The following is a 20,698-nucleotide window of genomic DNA, read 5'->3' as shown; positions in this document are numbered from 1 at the left end:
CCCTGTTCAACTAATGGCAGCTTGGCTTTCCAATGAAATTAACACAGAGACATCGGTGGGGAGGGAGGCTGTGTGGTATTCTGAGATTGTTAACTAGCTTTTGGTGACTTTGTGATAAGAGACCTGGTGTTGGATTACAGAGTGAGAGGTGGGGTTCCAAAAAACCATTAGAATCAGCACCATGCAGGAGTGCTCTTTTTCCTGGAGTATTTGCAAATGCTTCATCCTAATTGAGTCTGCAAACAGCTCTAACTCCCTTAAGGGAGGGAGAGGGTTTGTTCCTTGAGAAATGACAGCCTGAAAATGAGAGAACTTAGAGTTACACAAATATCTTTTTTACCCTTTTTTTTTTTTTCTTTTTCTAAAAGAGGGTATCTTGGACAGTTAGGCTGCCACAGTGGGGATGCATATGCTGCCCCAGTCACCTCAAGAGTGTGTGGATGCAGGTGAGCCTTTCAAAAGAACAACAAATGCATCATTTCTAAGATGAGGCATTTTTTTACCTCAATATCCTGGGTGCTTATTATTCAAGGTGAGATATAATATCAGAATCAGTTAATTGCATCTGTGGCTGATATAATAACACTGAACAAGTTTCCAAGGTAAAGTGGGTTAAAAAAATGGAAAAAGAATCCCTGCAGCATTAGTCTGCCTGGAGCATGCTAAACAGCCAGTGACAGTTCTGCTTAATAGCAGTGCTTGTCTAGCCATTCTAGTCATTTGCAGGCTTGCATCAAGGAACTGAGGACATTAAGAGCAACTCAGATTCAGTCACTACTAGTTCCAGAACCAGGCTGCATGAATTACTCAGTCACAGTCCTTATTCTGCTCTGTTCTGTAGAGACTGTGGTCTCCTACATCAGTATTAAACCTGAATCCCCTCCACATCTGACAGACTAGGACTGCAGCTGATCACTTATTTTTGTGTGCAGACCAGCAGATTTATATGTTAGAGGTGGAAGAGCTGGAGCAGTGATGGGCTTAAGCTTTAGGGCCAAAGAAGGGCATTTGTGGAGGAGGGAGATGATGAAATGCATCTCAATAGACTTTGAGAAACCAGTTCCTGAAATCCCTGTATTTCTCCAGTAATTTTTAGCCTATCTTCAGGATGAATGCTTTACACCTGAAACTCTTGTCACTGTCAGTATTAGACACAGACATATAAGCAATATACATTAACAGTTTAGAACTTTTTCATGCTGTACTTTCTACAGATTTTTGTTTTCTGTGTATTTAACTATATACAATTACATGTTCTATTTTGTTGCCTGTGATTTGAACTGTACTTTGTAATAGCAGTACCATGGGAATATAAGAGGAAGTTTACAGTGGATAATTATCCCATCCTTTCAAATTATTCTTTAATTGCAAGTACAGGGAAGTCTCTGTTAAGCAATTCTGTAATAACAAAATATTCTGCTCTGCCTAAATGATTTCTGCATAAAAGACACCCAAGATTTGTTTGAGGAGTAGGTTCAACTGATCAGCTATTTCTTAATTAAAAACCCTCATCCTAAAATACAGAACTTCTGTTTAGCTGCCTAACATGCACTGGTGTAGATTTGGTAGTGAAAGTTTTCTGGCTTTTGGAGGGAGGAATGTAAATAGAGCTATTCTTGCAGGTCAGCAAACCCAGGATTTCTAGTGAACAGACAATATTTCCATGGAGAAACAATTTATTACAGGGGGAGACAAGGAAACAAGGCCTAGGGTAAAGTGACCTACCATAGGCAACTAATGGGACTTCAGAAAAAACAGCCTTTCAAATGGAATTTGCTATATTATGTCATGTCATATTAATCCCAGATTTCTTATTTGTTTGAGGTTTTTAGCATGGTAAGATAAGAAACATAGGGCTCTGTGTTTTGCACTTTTGATGTGTCAAGACAAAACTTTGAATGAAGCTTCATAAGCTGCCCTTACATTTCTTTGAAAATTATTGCCATGCAAATAGGAAGTACTTTGTTTTACATAGCCAGAATAATCAGCTAGGCCTGATATTTCCAGGTTGTGTTCAGTGTACTTTGGAAAAACAGCAGGATGGGGGGTGAAATATTCATCTAGTTGATGATTAAAGTAGGAACAGCTCTGTCTATGCCAATGTGTAGTTCAAAAGCAAAGACAACTGGGCTAGCTACTGGGGGAAGAAGGTACACTGGGCTTAGTTGTTTGAAACAATGGCATCTTGAAAATCAATAGAGTACTCATTTACCCAGAGTTAAGCTCTAGTGGAAAGGCAAATTAAGCTGTAAAGGTAATATTGCTGCTGTGAGCCACATATTTCTGTAAGCATCATTAAGTTATTGTTCCTAAAGTACAGAACCAATGGTGAGTAAATGAAATAGAAAGGCAACGTGTTACAATCCATATAAGAAGGATTCTTTTAAATGCAACATGAAGAAATTGTGAAATTCACTGCTATATTGCAAGACTAAAGTGTAAAGTTTCACAAAGTCAGAAAGGGATTAAAGATAGATGTGGCTGATGAGACCATCTAGTGGTGTGCTTAATGGGATGAAGACAATTCAAGTAATGTAAATATCTCTCCTAAACTGAGGGAGCTGTAAGAAACTCCCACTAAAGTGGGGATTATCCCTTATGATACTTCCTGCAACAACCTCTAAAACCTCTGGGTCTCTACTTGTCCCATTATGATTTCAATAGTACACCTGTGTCATTGTTCAGAATGCACAGTTTAGATACAATTTCACTTGTGAAGCTGTTTCACCTGTAGGGTACAACAAATTGTATAAAAAAAGGCAGTGTTAAACATGACTGCTGATAACATACCTGGCTAACCAGACATTCTCCTGATCTGACACAGTACAAGTTCCTAATTGTTCAATTTAAAAACATTCTGGTGCTAATTTTTCAAGTTTTTCTATGTAATTTCTGAATGTAAGCAGCTACCTCAGAAAAAGAGAAGTCCTTTTATTTCAAAGCTATCAGTAACAGACACGTTGTGAACACAAAATAATTTGGTTTGGGTCTGAGTATTTTTTTAACACGAAACCTGATCTCCCAGTAGTTTCTGAATGGTTATTGACTAACACATAATTTCAGGTTGCCTGCCTTTAAGAGGAAAGAAAGGAGTAAATTTACTTGGGAATAGGCAAGCCACTTAAATAATAATAATATTAATAAAAAAAAATTGTAAGGAAGGATAGGTCAAATCAAAGGTAATGAGAAATGACAAAGGAGTAGAACACTGTAGGGTTTTGTTAAATTGCATACAATGTGTTTGTGTGTGCACTTGCACACACACATATCTTTGGGTCTGTACAGAACACTGTTTAGCTTGTAGTGTAGTTGCTTATAAAGAATACAAAAGACATTCTGTTGTAAACTTTAAAGAATATTTAATAACTTTTTAAAAATAAAATGTATATTTTAAATTTTGTTCTTTATATGAATGCACAAAAGTGTACCATTGTAATTGCAGCAACCAAATCCAAAGAACAGAGGAGACCTGCCCACTGTGGGTAAGATACCAGTGACAAGGGAGGAGAATTCACAATGGAATCCAAACAAGATTTCCCATGGCAAGTCCCAACGTGTTTTCTAAGTGTCAAACTCAGTATCTATGCAGATCAGTTACACTTAGCAAATTCCTGCAGATAAATTAGAGTTAAATAAAGAGTCTAGGTTTAAAATAAATGCCACGATCAACTGCTGGTTTCTGTTGCTTACCTTTGGTGCCACATTTATAGCACAACACTGAAGCCAAGGGGTAAATGAAAGGCTGGGACTTTTTCCATGCTGACAACCTCCTGTCCTACCCTGGGAAGGTGTAAGAGGCAGCCCAGTCACATGTACTCAGTGTGACCAGTTTGTATTGGTTTGTGAGAAGTGATTCCCTTAGCAGCCCCATTGCTGATGCAAGACAGAGCATTTTTACAGCTTCTGTGCACTTCCTTCCTCTCCATATTATAAATCCTACAATGCTGCATTTAAATGCTAATTATTCATCAAAGATTAAACCTTTATGACTTTGGTTGCTTTAAGGAGGGAGACCAAAGAACTATTCACCAAACAGAAACTGAAGTGAATTTCAGTGTTTCTGCACTGTATGATGAGGAGCTAAGTAATTATGTTGTACAAGTAATAAGATTTAGCTGCTAGCGACAGTACAGGAAAATAAACCATATTCTATTAAATATATGGTTTGGGGTTGGGTTTTTTGGTGTTTTTTTTCCTAATAATTGTGAAGATGAACAGCCAAAAGTATATTGGACTGAATCTAAAAAGCTAAATCCTCATGCTGCTGAATTCAGTAGGTTCAGCCATATGTCCTGTGCCTTCATATCTTGTTAATAAGCAGAAACAGCCATGAGAATAAATTAGGAGTGCTCCTTTATTGCCTTTGGTTCTGTCTTTAATTTAAATGTATTGAGTCCTCCTTCATGTTTAAAGATAAGAAGTCACAATAATATAAAAGGCTTTACTAAAAGTGACACGACACTAATAGAAGCAATTGGAATGACTTTTCTGTTGCACTGCCTGCATTCAATATGAGCAGCCTTTCAAATGGATATTATGTACTACAGGTTACTTATATATAATCAACCAGTGTAATGTGAACTTTTATGTGTAAAATGGAACTGTCCTTTTTTTGGCTTGTTTGGTTTTTTAAAAAATATTGTTGCTGTTACATATTGCAAAATATTCTCACCTTGACAGCAGAGAAAGGATGTAGTGCTCTTAAGAAAATATGGTAAGTCTGAGGCTTGTTATATGCAGTGTGTTCAGAGGTATGAAATCAGATTGTGCTGGTAATGCTGTAAGCACCATAATAGCTGTTTGGTCTGTGTGGAGAGAGTTAATAACACCAAATATGCAAAATAGACCAGTTCAAATTATCAACAAGTTGCAGTAGCATCTCAGTAGGTAGTGGAAGGATAGTATTTTAAAAAGTACTTTTAGCAGCAATAGGTGATTGGGGTTTTTTTGGGGTTGTTGTTGTTTGTCTGTCTGCTTGGGGGTTTTTTATTTGCTTGTGGTTTTTGTTCTGGTTTTTCCCTAACTGTATGTTTGTCTTGCAGTGACTGGGATTTACAAAGTGAATGTTGCTTATTCTCCCTTTAGGTATTTGTGTTTGAAAACCAAGGCAGTTTATCTTGTAAAGACATCTAAAGTGTGGAAAATGATTAGAGGAAACCACAAAATGTGACTTGTCTCCAGTCTGCTTCTCATATTTTCTTTCCACTGAAGCTTTAGCTGAAGTCTAGGAGTGTTCTCTAAGAGCTCAGCACATATTACTGTGAGACTCACAGGAGAAGGGTTTGTGATCTCTCTTTTCCCTACACCACCATCAAGCAAATTGATGAGAGTTGCTCTCTGTGGGAGTTCTGCACAATGGTTTGCTCCCATCAGCTGAACACCATCAGCCTGCTGTATCTGTGTTAATTTTTAATGGCAGGGATCACTACAAATAGACTTGTCTACCTTTTATCTGTCTCAAAAAAAAAAAAAAAAATCAATGTTTTATGAATGTATTCATCACTCTGTCATGCTGCTTTTCAGTGGCAGAAACTCAGAGTTGTCAGCAGGAGCACCCCTGTGTACAGACTATAAACCAAAGCAAGAACTAATGGTACAGCTAACCTGGAATTGTGTCTGTGCAGGTTAGAACAGAGTAGGAGAGGGAAGGAACAAACTTACACCATCTTTTGCAGAGCAGGACAGTCTGCAGGTCAGCCTGGGCTCAAAAAGCACAGAGCATGGAGACTGGTGATTGCAACATGATGAGTGAGCCTCTTGCTTGGAGTACAGGGCACCTATGTGTGGGCTACTTGCTCAGCTTGGGTTGGTTGGGGCTTGTTTGCATGACAGTAAAATCCTTTAATGGTGTGGAGGTTGCTGTGAATAGTGATTGGGAAGCCACATAAAATGCACACAAGTAATACATTACTTGTACCTTAGCCTGCACAGCTAAATGCCCCACAGGGGTAAAATTTTGGAAGATAACTGCTCTTTTAAACATCAGACTGTCCTAAGCAATTTCCCAGCAAATATGGAGTGGCTCATGCCTGAGAGTGAGAAGTCTACAGGAAATCAGCAAAGAGACAAAAAAGCCCTCCATATCTAAGGAGTGAGGGTGAATCTGTCAAATAATGCAGGTCCAGAAAAGGGTTAGTTATGGGTGTAAAGGAGATTGTTCAATAGGCTGTGGGTTGGCAAGTCCAGCTTTGTGCTGGAAATTGCCTTTAAATCAAAGCACACAAGATGTGACTCAGAGCTGAGACTTGCTGTTGTAAGCAGGGTAACTTTCTCTAGGAGCTTGATGCATGCTTCCAGTCTGCAGGAATGGCTGCACTAGGCTTCCTGGGATAACACAGCTCCATGGTCAGCTCTCTGCTCTAAGTGACAGTGGCTGAGATCTCCTCAAATGCTGGCTGAAGGGAGCAGGCCATCTGCATTGCTCCATTTGCCTGTTCCCTGCTTTGTCCTTTGGGGTGTTTCAGTTTCTCCCTGGCACACATGCACTACCTGGAGCTGTTTGCTGGCAGGGACTTATTTGTTTGAACAATAGGACACATCTGATTTTTAACCTCACCACCAGAAGATGTGCATAGGAGGGTATTACATCAGTTATTTCAGTTATTGGTGAGTGGCTGTTCCCCAGTTAAAGAAAGTTATGGTTCAGATTTCTGCATATCTATGTGATTCCATGATATTCCAGAAACTGTGGATTATATTTTTGCCAGCAGCTAGGTAAAAGAAAATGCATCTGAAAAAGAACACTGAGAAGTGACTCCAGTTCTAACAGAGACTGATGTGTCTTGGCTGTTGTCAGTGTGCAGCTGGGAGGGAAAAAAAACCTAAACATAAAAGCATCTGAAGTCTTAATAACTCTCAGAAAAATGAGCAATGTGAGAAAGATTTTTCCTCAGCAAGGCAAACTCTATCATACCTGCAGATGATACTATCCCAAAGTAAATTAATGAAATGGTGACATTCAGGGAAGGAACAGCTGACAGCTTTGTACACATCTTCAAGTGTGGAAATGAGTGATATTTTTTGGCAGACTTACTTGAAGCAGGGATGATAAAAAATAAAACCATAGTAGACTGACAGAGAGAGCCCACTCACAAGTTGTTTACTGAAATGAAGATACAGCTGAAAGTAATTACTTGTTTCTCAGAGGTATAAGTGATAGTGCCTTGTACAAGAAATAATACTTGTTTTTTTTCAGTTGGAATGTAAAATAGGATAGAAAGGTTTCCTCTTTCTGAGGTTAGATGCTGGGTATTTTCACCTCCTTTCAGAAAAGTATGTGTTGATGAATGTAATATATATAACACACGCAGTCAACCATCGATATGCCACTGGCAATTAGGAAATGAGGCAATGTCCAATATTGTTTTCCATTAGCAGCCAGGATCTCACTGTACACATTCCCATTAAAAGCCTGACTGTGCAGCGTAAGATTAAAAACACTCCTTTAAAACAATGTATTTCTGAAGATGATCCTCTCCTGGCTACACCATCATCTTGAGACACTTGGAGGCAGGGCTGCTTGATCTTGACATTTTAACTGTGTGCAAACTGTAGAAAAGTTAAAATTTCATTCAGTGCTAGCTACTCTGTACCTTCTTGCTGAAGAACACTTATTTTCTACGTCCTCGCTTCCAGACTGGGAAATGTGGGATGCAGCCTGGCAGCTTTTGCAGAGGTTGCCTCAGTGCCACCTTTTTCTAAATGGATTTGCAGTCAGCCCCTCGTAAGCAGCCTCTCTTGCCTTGCCACAGGCCATGGAAAAGGAACCATTGCTTTTCTGCTTTTCCTCTGCTTAAAGACAAGGCTGCTTCTTACCTGTGCCAGTTCAAGTACTGACTTTTTCTTTTCTTCCTCCTTCAGTAAAGTGGGGTGATTCACAAAATCTTCAGAAAGATAGCATTATACACAGTTTATAGTACAAAGTGGGGGGAAAAAGGTCAGATGAATGAGCATGAAGGAGATTTCTCCTGTGTCCTTTGGAGGAGAAGCAGAAAGATTGGGAATGGTATCTATGCACAGTAGGTGTCTGCCTTGACTACCTGACAATACATGGTCATTGCAAAGGTGAGTCCGAGAATCTAAGAGAAAAGAAACAACAAACAATTGTTTTACAGCAAGTAAAAAATCCCTATTTATTGAAACAACAAGAAAAAGAGAAGAGCATGGCATTAGTTTTTCTCACACACAGGAGGACATGTCACATACTGCTTTTCCTGCCTGTTCATGTCCTTATTCTGTTCCTAGAGTCTGTCTGCCTTTTGTCCTTATTTGTATTGCTGTCTTACAGAATGAACAGTGAGAGCAGGGGAGAGTTGATTTCTCCATCAAGAGCAGCCACCAGATACTGAGAAGAGGAATACTGGAAAAAATTTAGATGCCTTTTGCTTAAAAATATTTGATAGTGGCAATGCCCAGCTCTGTGGGTATTCTGTGGATATCCCTGTAGCTGTTGTTTTGAAAGACATTGGGTTAATCCCTGGCCCTAAGGATGCTGTGTTTACTTGACTGTACTTTACTTTTCCAAGTGTATGTGTGCACAGGTCCCTGTGGGGGAATCACTGGAGACTGAGCATGCATTAATCATGGCCATCAATGCCTCATCAACAATGGATGTGTTTTTCTACTCAGCCTATTCAAGAGAAGCAGCAAGGAGGTGGGGGTTCTTCTCCCAGCCAAGCACTGACCTGTTGTGCTGCCTCTGGTAGATTACTTCATCAAAAGGGGATGGGGGAGAGAGTCTTGTTTTCCTTCCAGCTGAGTACTTACATGAATGTACTAAGTGCTTGTTACTTTTCCTTTGCAACACTACCATAAGAGTTGTCACTGAAATTAAGATCTGCCAGGTAGAAAATGTTAGGGTATGAATTCTGTTTTAAGCACTTAATTTGACCACTTCAAATATAGTCTTTACATGAGTAATGATTCCTGTTAATGAGTACTTTGAAAGAATATATAAATATGCACACACACTTGTATTTATGAAGAAGAAATTGTTATAAAATTGTTAATCTTCAAGTTTCACACTTCTATAGTGAAATCAGATTAGGTTTTGGTGTGCTGTTTATAGCAAGCACTGGCCTTTTGGAAGTATCCCTGAACTCTGCCTTGTGCTTCCTGGCAAAGGAACACCTTTGGGGACAGCAATGTAATCAAGCAGTGGTGGCTGAACTCAGTTTATAATTTGAAGCATGAACAACTGAGGAAGAGTCTTCTTTTACATGTGCTGTATGTTCTTCAAATTCTGTCACTGTATGATTCTGTAAGATGCTTAACACGAAAAACTGTCACATGCTATGGGCAAAACCAAAACTGAAACAGCAGAAGAGAGGGAGCCCAGCTCGTTTTAGGTGACAGTACACAGAAACTTTTGTCATCAGGTAGATTCAATCACACCAGGCAGCTGGAAGGCAGACTGAAAATCTGTTGTGTTCTGAGATGTCTTCCCTGCACTGCACAGCATTTATTAGGAATATGAATTTGCATTTTTAATTGTCTGAAGTCTTTATTTCCATGCAAACTAGCAATGTCTTTCTGTCAGAAAGATAGTATTGTATTAGAACTTTATTATATTTAGGACTCTGACTATGGGCTGCTGAGGGTTTTTAGTGAAACCTTTAAAGATAGCCCAAATGCTGAATGGATGCTCAAAAGCTGGTTTGTTTTAAATTATGGTAATATATTAACAACAGTAATAAATTGTCTGTCTGCCATATGATCTTTTTTTTCTCTAAGCATATCTGCTTACTATACTGGAACAAGCCCCACAACTCTACTGAATTTGGGCCTGTGAGGTGTCAGGCATTTGCATTAATAAGTTGCAGCCAATACATGACATATGAGAGAGTAAGATATGTGCCATTCTGCCTAATCTGTCATTACTGGGAATGTGAATACTGATCCCAGGCTGTGTCTTGCTGCTGCTAGTGGCATACCAGGCAAAAAAACCCAAAACAACCCCAACCAAACCAAAGAACTATATCTTAATCTGCAGTTACATGGTGTTAATTAGCTCAGCAATGCCATCCTTTGTGCTTGAATGTTGAGTGTGAGAGAGAGGGGGAGCTGGAAAATAAAGCTAGATCTTCATTGAATTTAGAAAAGGGACTTTGAACCAGCGTGAGCTCCAGCACAGCTTTCACCTGTGTATCCTCAGGCTGTGCCACTGGTGCTTAGACTGGCACAACCACAGCAGATGAGGTTAAAGACACAGGCATGTAAGAGACAAAGTGGTGGACAGCAGATTCTTCTCTGACTAAAATCACAGTGGAAAGAACTGCAACTCAAAAATCTGATAGGCAAGTCTATGCCAACCATACCCACTGAGTTGCTATTAATAGCATAGAGAGCATAGGTTTACTGGCAGGGTTGACTAATTGGGCACCATATCCTGTTTTGAAATTTACCCTGGCCTGAGGGATGAGGTTGAAGACTTAAGATACCTCTGGATTACCCTGAAGTTGGATATTTAGCCTAAGTCCTCTCTGAAGAATATCTGGACAAATACAGGCACCCTAAAGACTGTTCATCCTACCCTGACTAGGTGTCTGGAGTCTAGTCTCCCCTCCCACATCCAGTTTCAGTCTTAGATAAACCACTTGATAAAGTGCCAGCTCTTTGCAGTGCATCATAAAACACTGTGCAGTATTCCTAGTTCTGTGCCTTGTACACAGTATTTTAACTGAAGTAAAACAAAGTACTTAAATCTTGCAGGATTTTCCTTTGCTCCAGCAGGTTTTAATTATTTTGCAAGACAGTAGAGTATATTTCTGAATCTATGGTCACCTAGTTATTTACCATTAGTTAGAATTTGAAAATTGATATTAAACTGTACCTGCACCATAGCTGTGCATAATCCAAAGATTCCCACTGCCAGTAAGTTTTCCTGGAGCCATATTTTCACAGTTTCATAGCAAGGCTAAAAAAAAGAAAAACAAACCAAGAATATTGTATTAGCCATAAATACAGCTTGACTCTCCTGGGAATATATAGCCAGAGAAAAAAATGGATCTTACCTAGCTGCTAGGTAGCCTGGATTATCATTTCAGTGCTGGAGCAACTACAATGTGTTTCTGGGTTGAAGCTTGAACATGGAGCACTAATCCCAGTGACACAAAAAAACCCACATCCAAAATGCTGCATGAGCACTGCTCTATATAAATTCAGCCAGTAACTAAAAATACTGTGCTGGTTTTGGCTGGGGTAGAGTTAATTCTCTTCACAGTGGTGGGTATGGGGCTGTGCTTTGCATTTGTCCTGAACACAAGGTTGATAATCTGGAAATATTTTTGTTATCATTGAGCAGAGGTTACACAGACCATGGTTTTTGGTTTCCCTATTGAACTGTCTTTATCTCAACCCACTCTTCTGACTTTTAATTTTCTGCTTGATCCCACTGGTGGGAAAGTGAGCAGGCAGCTGTGTGGGGCTTAGTAGCCAGCTGGGGTTAAACTACAACAAATAAACAAGCACTGAGTTTGGGTCCTCTTTGCCCTCTAAAACCCAACCAGAAGCAATTAGAACCTTACAATGAGGCTTTCATTTTCTCCACATTTCAGGGAAAGAAACATTTCTTGTAATGTATACAGACACATGAAACCAAACAGTCCCAGTGTGATTGGCTCAGTAGCTGCTCCTGCTGCACATGGGCCCATTTCATACCATTTCCCACCATTTCAAACTGCACTCATCCATTATTTTCTTGTTTTAATATCTGTAGCCCTGTTTTACTGGTCCAGTTTTGGGGATGGTGGAATTGGCCCAAGTGAAACCTTTCTTTAAATAATAATGTCTCTAAGACAACCTTGTGCAAAAACAGTGCCCCCTGTCTTTCAAATGTTCATGGCCAAGAATTGTCCAGTCTTCAGTTAGTTAGGGGCTTCCATGTATGTATAAAGGAAGAACTACTAATGCCCATCAGAATCTAGAGGGTTAACCTGCACTGATTTTCTTGCTACCCTGAATAAAATAGAAGAACTTTTCAGTCCTTAAATTAAAAAAATTACCTGGAGCTACTCAAGAAGTATAAGGAAGCTGTGTTTGATGTGAACTCTGCCTCTATGAGCACCAATCCATGCATATGAAATCTCACTAGAAAGTGGCCAAGAGAGCTTTACTCACTGTCTTCACAAACCATTAGAACCAGCAAAACTTAAGTTATAATTCCACTTCATCAGGTGGCCTTACTCCACACCCCTCCTGTGTAATTGCACTACCTGTAATTAGCACAAAGAATTGCTGAGCTAATTTCAGAGACATATTTAGGCTCTGACTATCTGTTCCAGAAAGATCTTGCTGAGGACATTGTAGGGGAATTATCCCATGGAGTTTTGAATTTGATTACAGGCAAGTGCAGAAACTCAATGAAAAAACAAAATGCTGCTGGCAACTCAGCAGAACAGTTCCCACTCTTCTGTGCAGTGGAAGCCCCTGGTGGGAGAAGAGTGCTCAAGGCTCTCACAGTCTTCTTGCCTCAGGACTGCCTGGGCTGTGATAAGCTATGGCTGCTGCTCCAGGGCCTGTGTGTGCATAAACCACTTGCCTTTATTGCTACCTGACCCCAGTAGGTGGGACACTAAAAGGGACATTCCTGCCATTTCCTAGCTAGATGTCACTAGTCTGTGCTGCAGATCAGTGCTGGAATGGACCTGTGTGCAATGTGAAACCACAGCTTAGAGCCTACTGAAAGGAAACCAGCTCATAAGAATAACTAAATGGGGGGTTTCATTGGAGGTCAAAGGCCATAAATCAACAGGAGCCTTCTGAAAGCACCTGATGAAAGGTGAATTAGGATAGATGAATGAGGTGCACAGCTTATCATCTGTGCAGCCCTGCAAATGGCTACCTGCCTGCCCTTCACCTGGGCAGCAAGGCAGCTGCTGCTGTGTGCTGCAGAGCTACTCACCGCTTTCCACCAGGTCCCTGGGGAATGGAGCCCACAATTCTCACTGAATTCTAAGCAGCAGGAGTCTGGCACCCGGGTTGTGTTGTACACTTCGAACCAGTCCGTGTAGTTGGAGACTCCACAGCATCTGAACTGGAAAAAGATGAACCCAGGTGATACTGTGTGATCTGTCACTGACTTCTGCCTGTTCTGACTTTGCCTCCTGGAGCCTGACACTCTGTGCATTTTGATTACACCAGCAGATGCTTGAAATTTTAAAGAAATACAGTACTTCCAGCTTTACCCAAACAGAGCCTTTTCTTCACTCTTTTGCATTACATTTAAATATGGCCTTGTATGCAGCTAATGTTGATGCAAGAAGCAAAGGCCCCCAGGAACTGAAACTCAACAACCTCAGGTAAGTACTGAGATTGGGTTATTGACTGAGCAGAATTATAACATTTGTTTGCAGCTTGTCAGGAAAAAAGATATAGGTACAGCACCCAAAGGATGAAGATACTGGGATCTCTACAACACAGTACTTCTGCGATCATGACTGAAGTAAACAAGGTGAATTTCTCACTAAGCTGTTAATTACTCATCACCTTTGAAGTCCTTGCCAGTCATCAAAAGATGTATTTTCTCCTCTTCTCTCTGTGGTGCAGCTCTTAAAGTCATCACCTGATGCTGCTCTAATAGCTGTGCCTTAAGTGTCTGCCTACAATGACACAGTGAGTGCAGAGATCACAACACTGCTAAATCAGAAGGTCTGATAGATTTTGGTAGTGGGATGAAAGGTACAGAAACACACAATGGTACAGGGAATGGCTCTGTGGCCATCTTCCCCTTGGGAACTGGTATATTCCTGTGATAGGAAATAAGCTAGGACTCATTACCATATAGATGTATACACCATCTGTCCCCCTATGCAAAAGTATGAATTTGTTGGTATTTAGACACTTTAGCACCAATAAGTAAAACAAGACAACACTGGGCTGCAGAACTGCTCTCTGCTATTTACATTATCCATACTTTTTCAGGGATATGCCAGCCACCTACACAGTCCCAAAACTACTTGCCAAGATCTTATTTTTCTTAGATGTGATTTTAAATAAGCCTGAAGAGTATTTTTCACATCCCTATAGAGACTATTTATCTTGTTTCTGAGAGACTTATAATCATGCAGTCATCTGCATTACCAGGGCCAAAGACCTAATTGATATCCTGATGTTTACACTGGCTTAAGGAAGAGTTTTCCTTCGTTATGTAAAAGTTGTAGAGTTCAGTCTGCAGCAGGGTTGCAGTGTTCAGGTCTTGTTGCACACACAAAATGTGCCACTCCAAACCTATAGAGGGCAGAGGTGTCACATGCTGCCTCATGCATCATATGATGCTTCAAGCACTCAGAAAGTACTCCTTGATAGAGACATTTCAGTGCTCACAGCAGAGTTTTTCTTCTCTCAGGAAAAAGTCAGAAAACTTTCCTGGACTAACATCTATGCCTCCAAGTTTCTGCTCTGAATTTTGATTCAATCTGTGGCAGGACTCAATCCTCCACTTGCAAATGTTTGATTTGTAAGTTTACAGGTTTCATTTTCTACAAACTGACACGAAACTAGAAAAAAAGTTTGTGCCTTTCTCTTTTTTTCATCTGTGTTCCTGCACAGAAAACAGGAGGTCCATGTGTAACAGGTCCCAAAAGTGGGTAGGAACAGCCTGGAATACATGGCATGCATTTGAGGAAGGCTGGTTTATTTGGAAATCTAACAAGAAGAAGGTCTTGCAGGCTGTCATCATTAGAGTCAGGAGGCAGCTCTTTGATAGACAGTGAGAAGTGACAGCTTGTAAACAGCAAGCCTTAAAAATGCGGCTCATCTGTGATGTAGAGTGTGCAGTGGTAAGGGCTGAGACATTTGAGTGATGTTCTGGCCAAACACAAGTGACACAAGTTTGCATGAATCAGAACTAGACTCCTTCTCCCCATAATAATGCACGGCTGAAGGTGTCAGTCTGACAGACCAAGGAGATGAAGATGAAGCACGGGTTTTGTAGCCAAGAGCTCACTAACAGGTTGAGGACAGCTTTCCTATGGAGCCTGTGAAGCAGGAGGTGGCTAGGTCATGAGCTAGGATTGGGACTCCAAAGAGTAAAAATTCCTGGTAAACCACAGGGCGAGAATAGGAAGAAATGCAGTTACAAAGATGAGCTGCAGCTGGACACAGCTGCACAGCAGCACAGCAGACACAGCAACAGGAGAATGGGCTGAGAGAAGTTCAAGGTACAAATGAAGGACATAACACAGGATCAATGTCTTGGGACTGGAAGAAATAATGTCTGTAACTACAACTGGAAGAAATATCTTTGGAAGACAAAGGAAGGATGAGCAGTGGGATTAAGCAGTGGATGATCCATAGCCCTACTCAAGAGAAGGTGATAAATACAGCAGAGTTCTAACACCACAGACACCTGAGAATGCAGAAGCAAGTGAGGGAACACTGCTCAGTGAGGCCAAGTCCTGTGACTGGCATCTCTAGGGAGCAGGGCCACTGATCCATGGTCAAAGATGCAGGAACAAGGGAACAAGCAGCAATGGGATTGAAATGGGTCACCAGGTCAGATTCACCAAAGGGCTTCAGCTAGAAGCCAAAAAGGCAGATAAGCTGAGAACTCAGTAAACTCAGAGACTTCACTGCGGATGTCCAAGTAAAAAAAGAGTGTGCAGGAGGGATTTTGGATCATGTGACAAGCAGCAGATTTATCCAAGACTGATGCAGCTGAGCAGCCAAATTGTTGAGGGAGATGGGTCAAATTTCTTCTCAGTTACAGTGGTCTAAATAAACATGAAAAGGCATTACACAGCAGCAAAAGTGAGCTGAATTTGCTCCCTTTAGTGAAGCTAATAGGTTTTCTGCATGCCTCTCGAATTACTGCCTGGTTAGTTAAAAGTAGAAGTGCTCAAATATTGATCACAAAGATGTTGGGAATGAAGCAACATTTTAAAAATTAATGCCTGTTTCTCATTTTCTAATGATCTCCACCTGTGACTTTAACCAATCCCGGTGGGTAAGGAGTTTAATGCAGTTCAGGATAACTTATCAGAATTTTAGTCATGTTTGAGAATCACTTTGTAAGCTTTCATAGTCTTCAGTCATGACACAGAATTTATCTGCTTGTGTTTCTGATCCTTTTAAGGTTTGAAACGCTATTGAGAAAGGCTGAGAGTTTGGTTAGCTGAAGGTATTAAAAAGAAATCAATAGAATGTTCTGATTTGAAACAGCTCCCTGACCTAGAGGCTTACTGGGACTGCAAAATGAGCCCACTGCCTTTGCTCTCATACACTTTGCAGGTTTGCAGCTTAACCCAACTCCTTTATTGGTAACTTGAACACCTCAGGCATCAGCCAAAACTGCAACTTCCTCTTAAAAGACAGGCCCTGTTTTTCCTTGTTTCCAGCTTCTTGGAAATTGTAGGCTTCTGTTAAAAAGAAGAAAACCATTTCTCTAGGCACAAAGGTTTCAGAAAAGAAAACCTTCCTCAGAAGGTGCTCAGGCCTTTCACACTTAGACACCACTCAGAATCATCACTCACTGTGAGCACTGGGCATCCACATTCTCAGTCAAAACTCCCTCTGATTTGTGAATGGCCAGTCCCACAGAAGCCAAAAGGCCATCTAAATGTGGTTCCTTGGAAAAACTTTCTCCTCCTTTTTCCAGCCAAGCTGCCATACACAGTAGTACCTAATGAACGCAGGATGGGGATGGTCTCTACCTAAGCAGATCTTGGGAGAAATTAAAAACTATGCCAGAGTGTCTAAGCTACTCCTTTAACCACTGCTCAGGCTCTGAAAAATACTTTTACAAAGAAATGAGTGCAAATGCAGAGGGGACAAGTGCTCATTATGATTTCTGCTACTGTCATGTTTTTTTACATGGCACTTGTTTTTTTTTTGTGAGGCTGCTGTTTTCCATCCACATACAGACACAGCCCATGGCTTAACCAATGACTGATGTCTCCCATGAGGAAAAACACTGACCAACGTGGTTGCTCTTCTGTGGGTTTTGTTGAGAGCCTTAGGAGACAATGCAAACAGCAAGCCTGGGCTGGGACTTCCCTTGCAGAAAATTCCCTTGTATCTCCCTAGTCCTCCAATCAGTGATTACACTCTACTGATTAGGGATGTAAGAGATAATGGTTATTACACAAAAACCCCCCAAGTTGGCATTTAGATAGCTCTATTCAACTGCAAAGTGTTTTGCATAATTAACCATGATGGGATTGTCTTTGCTGCACCTCTGCAATAGTCTATTCCCACATAGTTTTGAAAGATTCATGTGAGAACCAATTATGCAGAGTGGCAAAAATGGATCTGTGGGAGCTCTTTGCTGAACTCCTCAGTGCCCAGCAAGGGGAGCACAATGACTTTGACACTGTGGCACTGCCAAGCTGGAAAATATAGAAATGGAAATTTCACAGTGGCCATGAGAGAGTGATGTCCCCTGGAGGCATGCAGCCCATGGGATGGCATTTTCCTGTCATGTTTTGAGCTTCTAGGAGTCAGCTAACATGAGTTTAATCTGAAACTTATAAGGCACTATTTAAACCATAATGGGTTTCAAGACCAAAGGAATTATCAGGACGAATGTCTGTGATCTGCAGCACTACAGAAACCTCAGACTATTGAGTCCTGCCTCAAACCCAAGCTGGTCACTGAACACGACCATTTCCTTTAAGCAAAAAGCCTGGTCTTGTTCTCTAGAGAAAATCTACTGGGCTGCTGTACAATGCCAGCCTACCACCAGATATGTCTAACTCATGTTTTTAGCTTCTGGATCAATTACAGAGCCCTTTTCTCCCATAACCCTTTTTCCTTCCTGCTCTCTTTTTAAGGACTGCAGTCATATCACTACTTCATCTTTACTTGTTTATATATTTAAAAATTCTCACCATAATGTCACTTCTTAAAATTCTTTTCTGAATCAAATCGACTTGTGAAGATTTTTAAAAATGTGACTAGGTGAACTAGGTATTTCATTTATTGTTAAACCTGTTTTACACAAAGAGGAGCAGAAGTATGGTGTTTGTATCCCATGAGTCCTCCAAAAACTGCTTTTCCCACCACCTTTTCTATAAGCTTTTAAGAGTTCTTGGGGCTTCACTAAAAGCAGATTAATACTTATTTGCAAACATTTTAATATTAGTAAGAATTACTATATTTTTACTACACATAATTAAGTTACTGTAAAAGAATAAACTTTCTAATACTGTTGGATATAAGCAAAGATAATAAAAATTTAATCTATATTTCACATGGATTTCTCTTGGGCTAACACCACAAAATGCATTTCTCTTGTCAGTAATTGATGCCTTCTCATATTTGTTGTATTGGAAAAAGGAAAATGTATTGGAAGAGGAAATTATTAACAATATGAGGCCTTTTAAAGGCAACTGAAAGAACTTTTCACATGCAGTTGTTGGGATGCAGGGCTGGACCTGAGATGTTTGTCTTTCACACACAGGAGTGTTGTAAGAAACCTACTGCACTCAACACTGACAGGTTCTGCAGACCCAAAGATGCACAAGGAGTTTGGCCAATCAGTTCTTCTGTTCTGTCAGTGATCTCAAATTTTTAATTTCTCAGATCATTTCTTATCAGCTTTTGTTTGTATTGTCTGTAGCACTGGGAGAGGTTGATCCCTTTGATCCCTTTAAGACACCAGGCAAGACTAAACCTCTCCTGTTGGTACCACACTTGCACCTCTGGAGGAGAAACTGAGAAAGATATGCAGGATTTTTTGAGTGAAGCCAAGGCAGTGCAAGTGCTTCTGCCTAAAGCAGAAGAAAAGCTGGAGCACTTTTCCATTCAAAAAAATCAGAAAGATCACCCCCAGGAGAACTGACAGAACTGAATATGAAACAAGAAGTAGAGAGCTAATAAACCTGAACTGTCAGTGATGGTGTTTCCTCAGACAAGGACAGGAGGAGGAAGCCAGCTATAATATTCACCAGTGCTTAGCAGATGAACACTGGCAGAGAGCTGTCAGAGAATCAGGACAAAGAAACAGCAGTGACAACACAGCAAAAAGCATTCCCAGTCCACCTGTGATGGAGGAGGATTGAATTCTGCTGGGGAAAACGTACTGACTGTAGGAGGAGTTGCAAACACCATGGTCTGTTTCCATTTTGATTCACTAGTGAGAACAACAGTAACAGTGAAAGGAGACAGGACAGAAATGAAAAAGTGGTTGAAAAGGTTATTTATTATTATGCTATTGCTCTTCATCCCAACATAAACCACCCCTTAGAATTTAAAGAGAGGGTACTGCTTGTTTCCTGTCTGACCAGCTCCTTCCCCCTCCACATAGCACAGAACTGCATGACATTTAGGCATCAACTTAACATAACCTTCTAAAACGAAGAAGAAATTTCCTGTCAAAGGAGAAATAAATAAAAATTACTGCTTGTTACAAAAAGCAGACAGTTTAGTTGCTAATGTGCTGACTGGGTGGGAGATAGAGAGTGGCTTGGGATTTGGAGGTTTGATTAGGTTCACACCCAGAACATGCTGTTCCAGAACCCAGAAGGCAAAAAGGAAGAGGTGAAAGAGAGAGCTCAGACTTACATCTGTTTGAATGATGCTCCATGCATTAGTGAGGCCAATATTTCCATCTGTCCCATACAAGTGAAGTCCTTTCTTCAGATCCCGCTGAGCATACTTGTCAATCTAAAACCAACAACAAAAGACACAGAACTCAAAATTTGCTGAGTGCCACATTTCAGAATCAAAGTGCACAGAGCATGGAGATGTTGGACAATGGTCCTGTACTGAAATGAATAAAAGTTTAACCAACAATTTATAAATAACATGAGAAGTTCCTCCTCTGAGTTTATGTTCCTGTTTCCCATCACAGGGACCTTTAATACATCTTTTCCCTTTTCATATAACTACTAAACTGCTACAGGGAGACTGGATACAGTTTAACACTCATTTTTGCAAATAAGCTGATCTGTGAAAACATTCATCTACACACACCATTTCCTTTAGCTTATTATCTTTAATTGTGACAAAGTGCATTAATGTGTACTCTTCCATACTGGAAAACAGAGAGACATAGTGTATTCCTTAGTGACAGCCCCTCTGGAACTCATCATTCCAATAGGGATGTGTCTAAAATCATGTAACCAATGCTAATTTTGAGTTAACAGAGGCAGCAAAGGTATTCTGTTTCTGCCATACACTTGGGATTTACTTCTGCTTTGTGCAGTCAGAATTGTTTTCTGACTGCAGCTGCAAAAAAAGGTGGATGCAAAGAATCTTGCAAAGTGTAAAAGAGGAAATTTTCAACCCACTCCATCATAATTATTATGGTGAAAATATAAAGTTACTCAACAATATGACTCTACAAAAATACTGTGACCTCAGAAGCTCACCATGCCCAGGAAGCCTCTGCTTTAAGTGCAAAAGATTGTGTTTATCTGTCCAGTTCTTTTGTTTCCTTCCTGAAAGTTTACCAGCATCATGTTGAGGCAGTAATAAAAGAGCTTTGAGGCAGTACAAGAAAGGGCACAAGTTAAGATTAAGTACAACTTAATCTCAGCACCTTAACTATCATGCAAGGCCTTTCTCACAGATGCCTTCCTTGAACAGTAGGTGCTGTGATCCCCCTGTAATTATCATGTAAGCTGCTTTTGGCTTTACACAGAGATTATACAGTCACTGGTACGTTAATTAGAAGAGAACACCAAGGCTGAAAGCTATCATTAAATTTGGAATTAGTTGAGAAAATTACAGGCAATAAATGATAAACTTATATGTGTTG

General features: G+C 40.3%; 1 protein-coding gene and 1 long non-coding RNA gene across 4 annotated transcripts in view; one reads left to right on the top strand and one right to left on the bottom strand.

The window, feature by feature from the left end:
• Window positions 1-395: 395 nt before the first annotated feature.
• LOC306803486 lies at window positions 396-7,936 on the top strand. Its single transcript, XR_013774632.1, has 2 exons — window positions 396-446; window positions 3,443-7,936. It is a non-coding gene; the product is annotated as an uncharacterized lncRNA (long non-coding RNA).
• TSPAN4 (tetraspanin 4) overlaps window positions 4,622-20,698 on the bottom strand; it is a 401,000-nt gene continuing 384,923 nt past the window's right edge. For all 3 annotated transcript variants that reach the window (XM_079308959.1, XM_079308960.1, XM_079308958.1), the window contains 4 exons: window positions 19,501-19,602; window positions 12,902-13,033; window positions 10,832-10,915; window positions 4,622-8,078 (listed from right to left, as the gene is read on the bottom strand). In XM_079308959.1, the coding sequence (XP_079165085.1) occupies window positions 8,010-8,078; window positions 10,832-10,915; window positions 12,902-13,033; window positions 19,501-19,602 (387 nt within the window). In that variant the 3' untranslated portion in view covers window positions 4,622-8,009. The remainder of the gene's footprint in view (window positions 8,079-10,831; window positions 10,916-12,901; window positions 13,034-19,500; window positions 19,603-20,698) is intronic.

This window comes from Erithacus rubecula, assembly GCF_903797595.1.
Source record: "Erithacus rubecula genome assembly, chromosome: 6".
Lineage (NCBI taxonomy): Eukaryota > Metazoa > Chordata > Aves > Passeriformes > Muscicapidae > Erithacus > Erithacus rubecula.
Note: the sequence above shows the minus strand (reverse complement) of the source record. Positions and strands in the feature narration are given on the sequence as shown.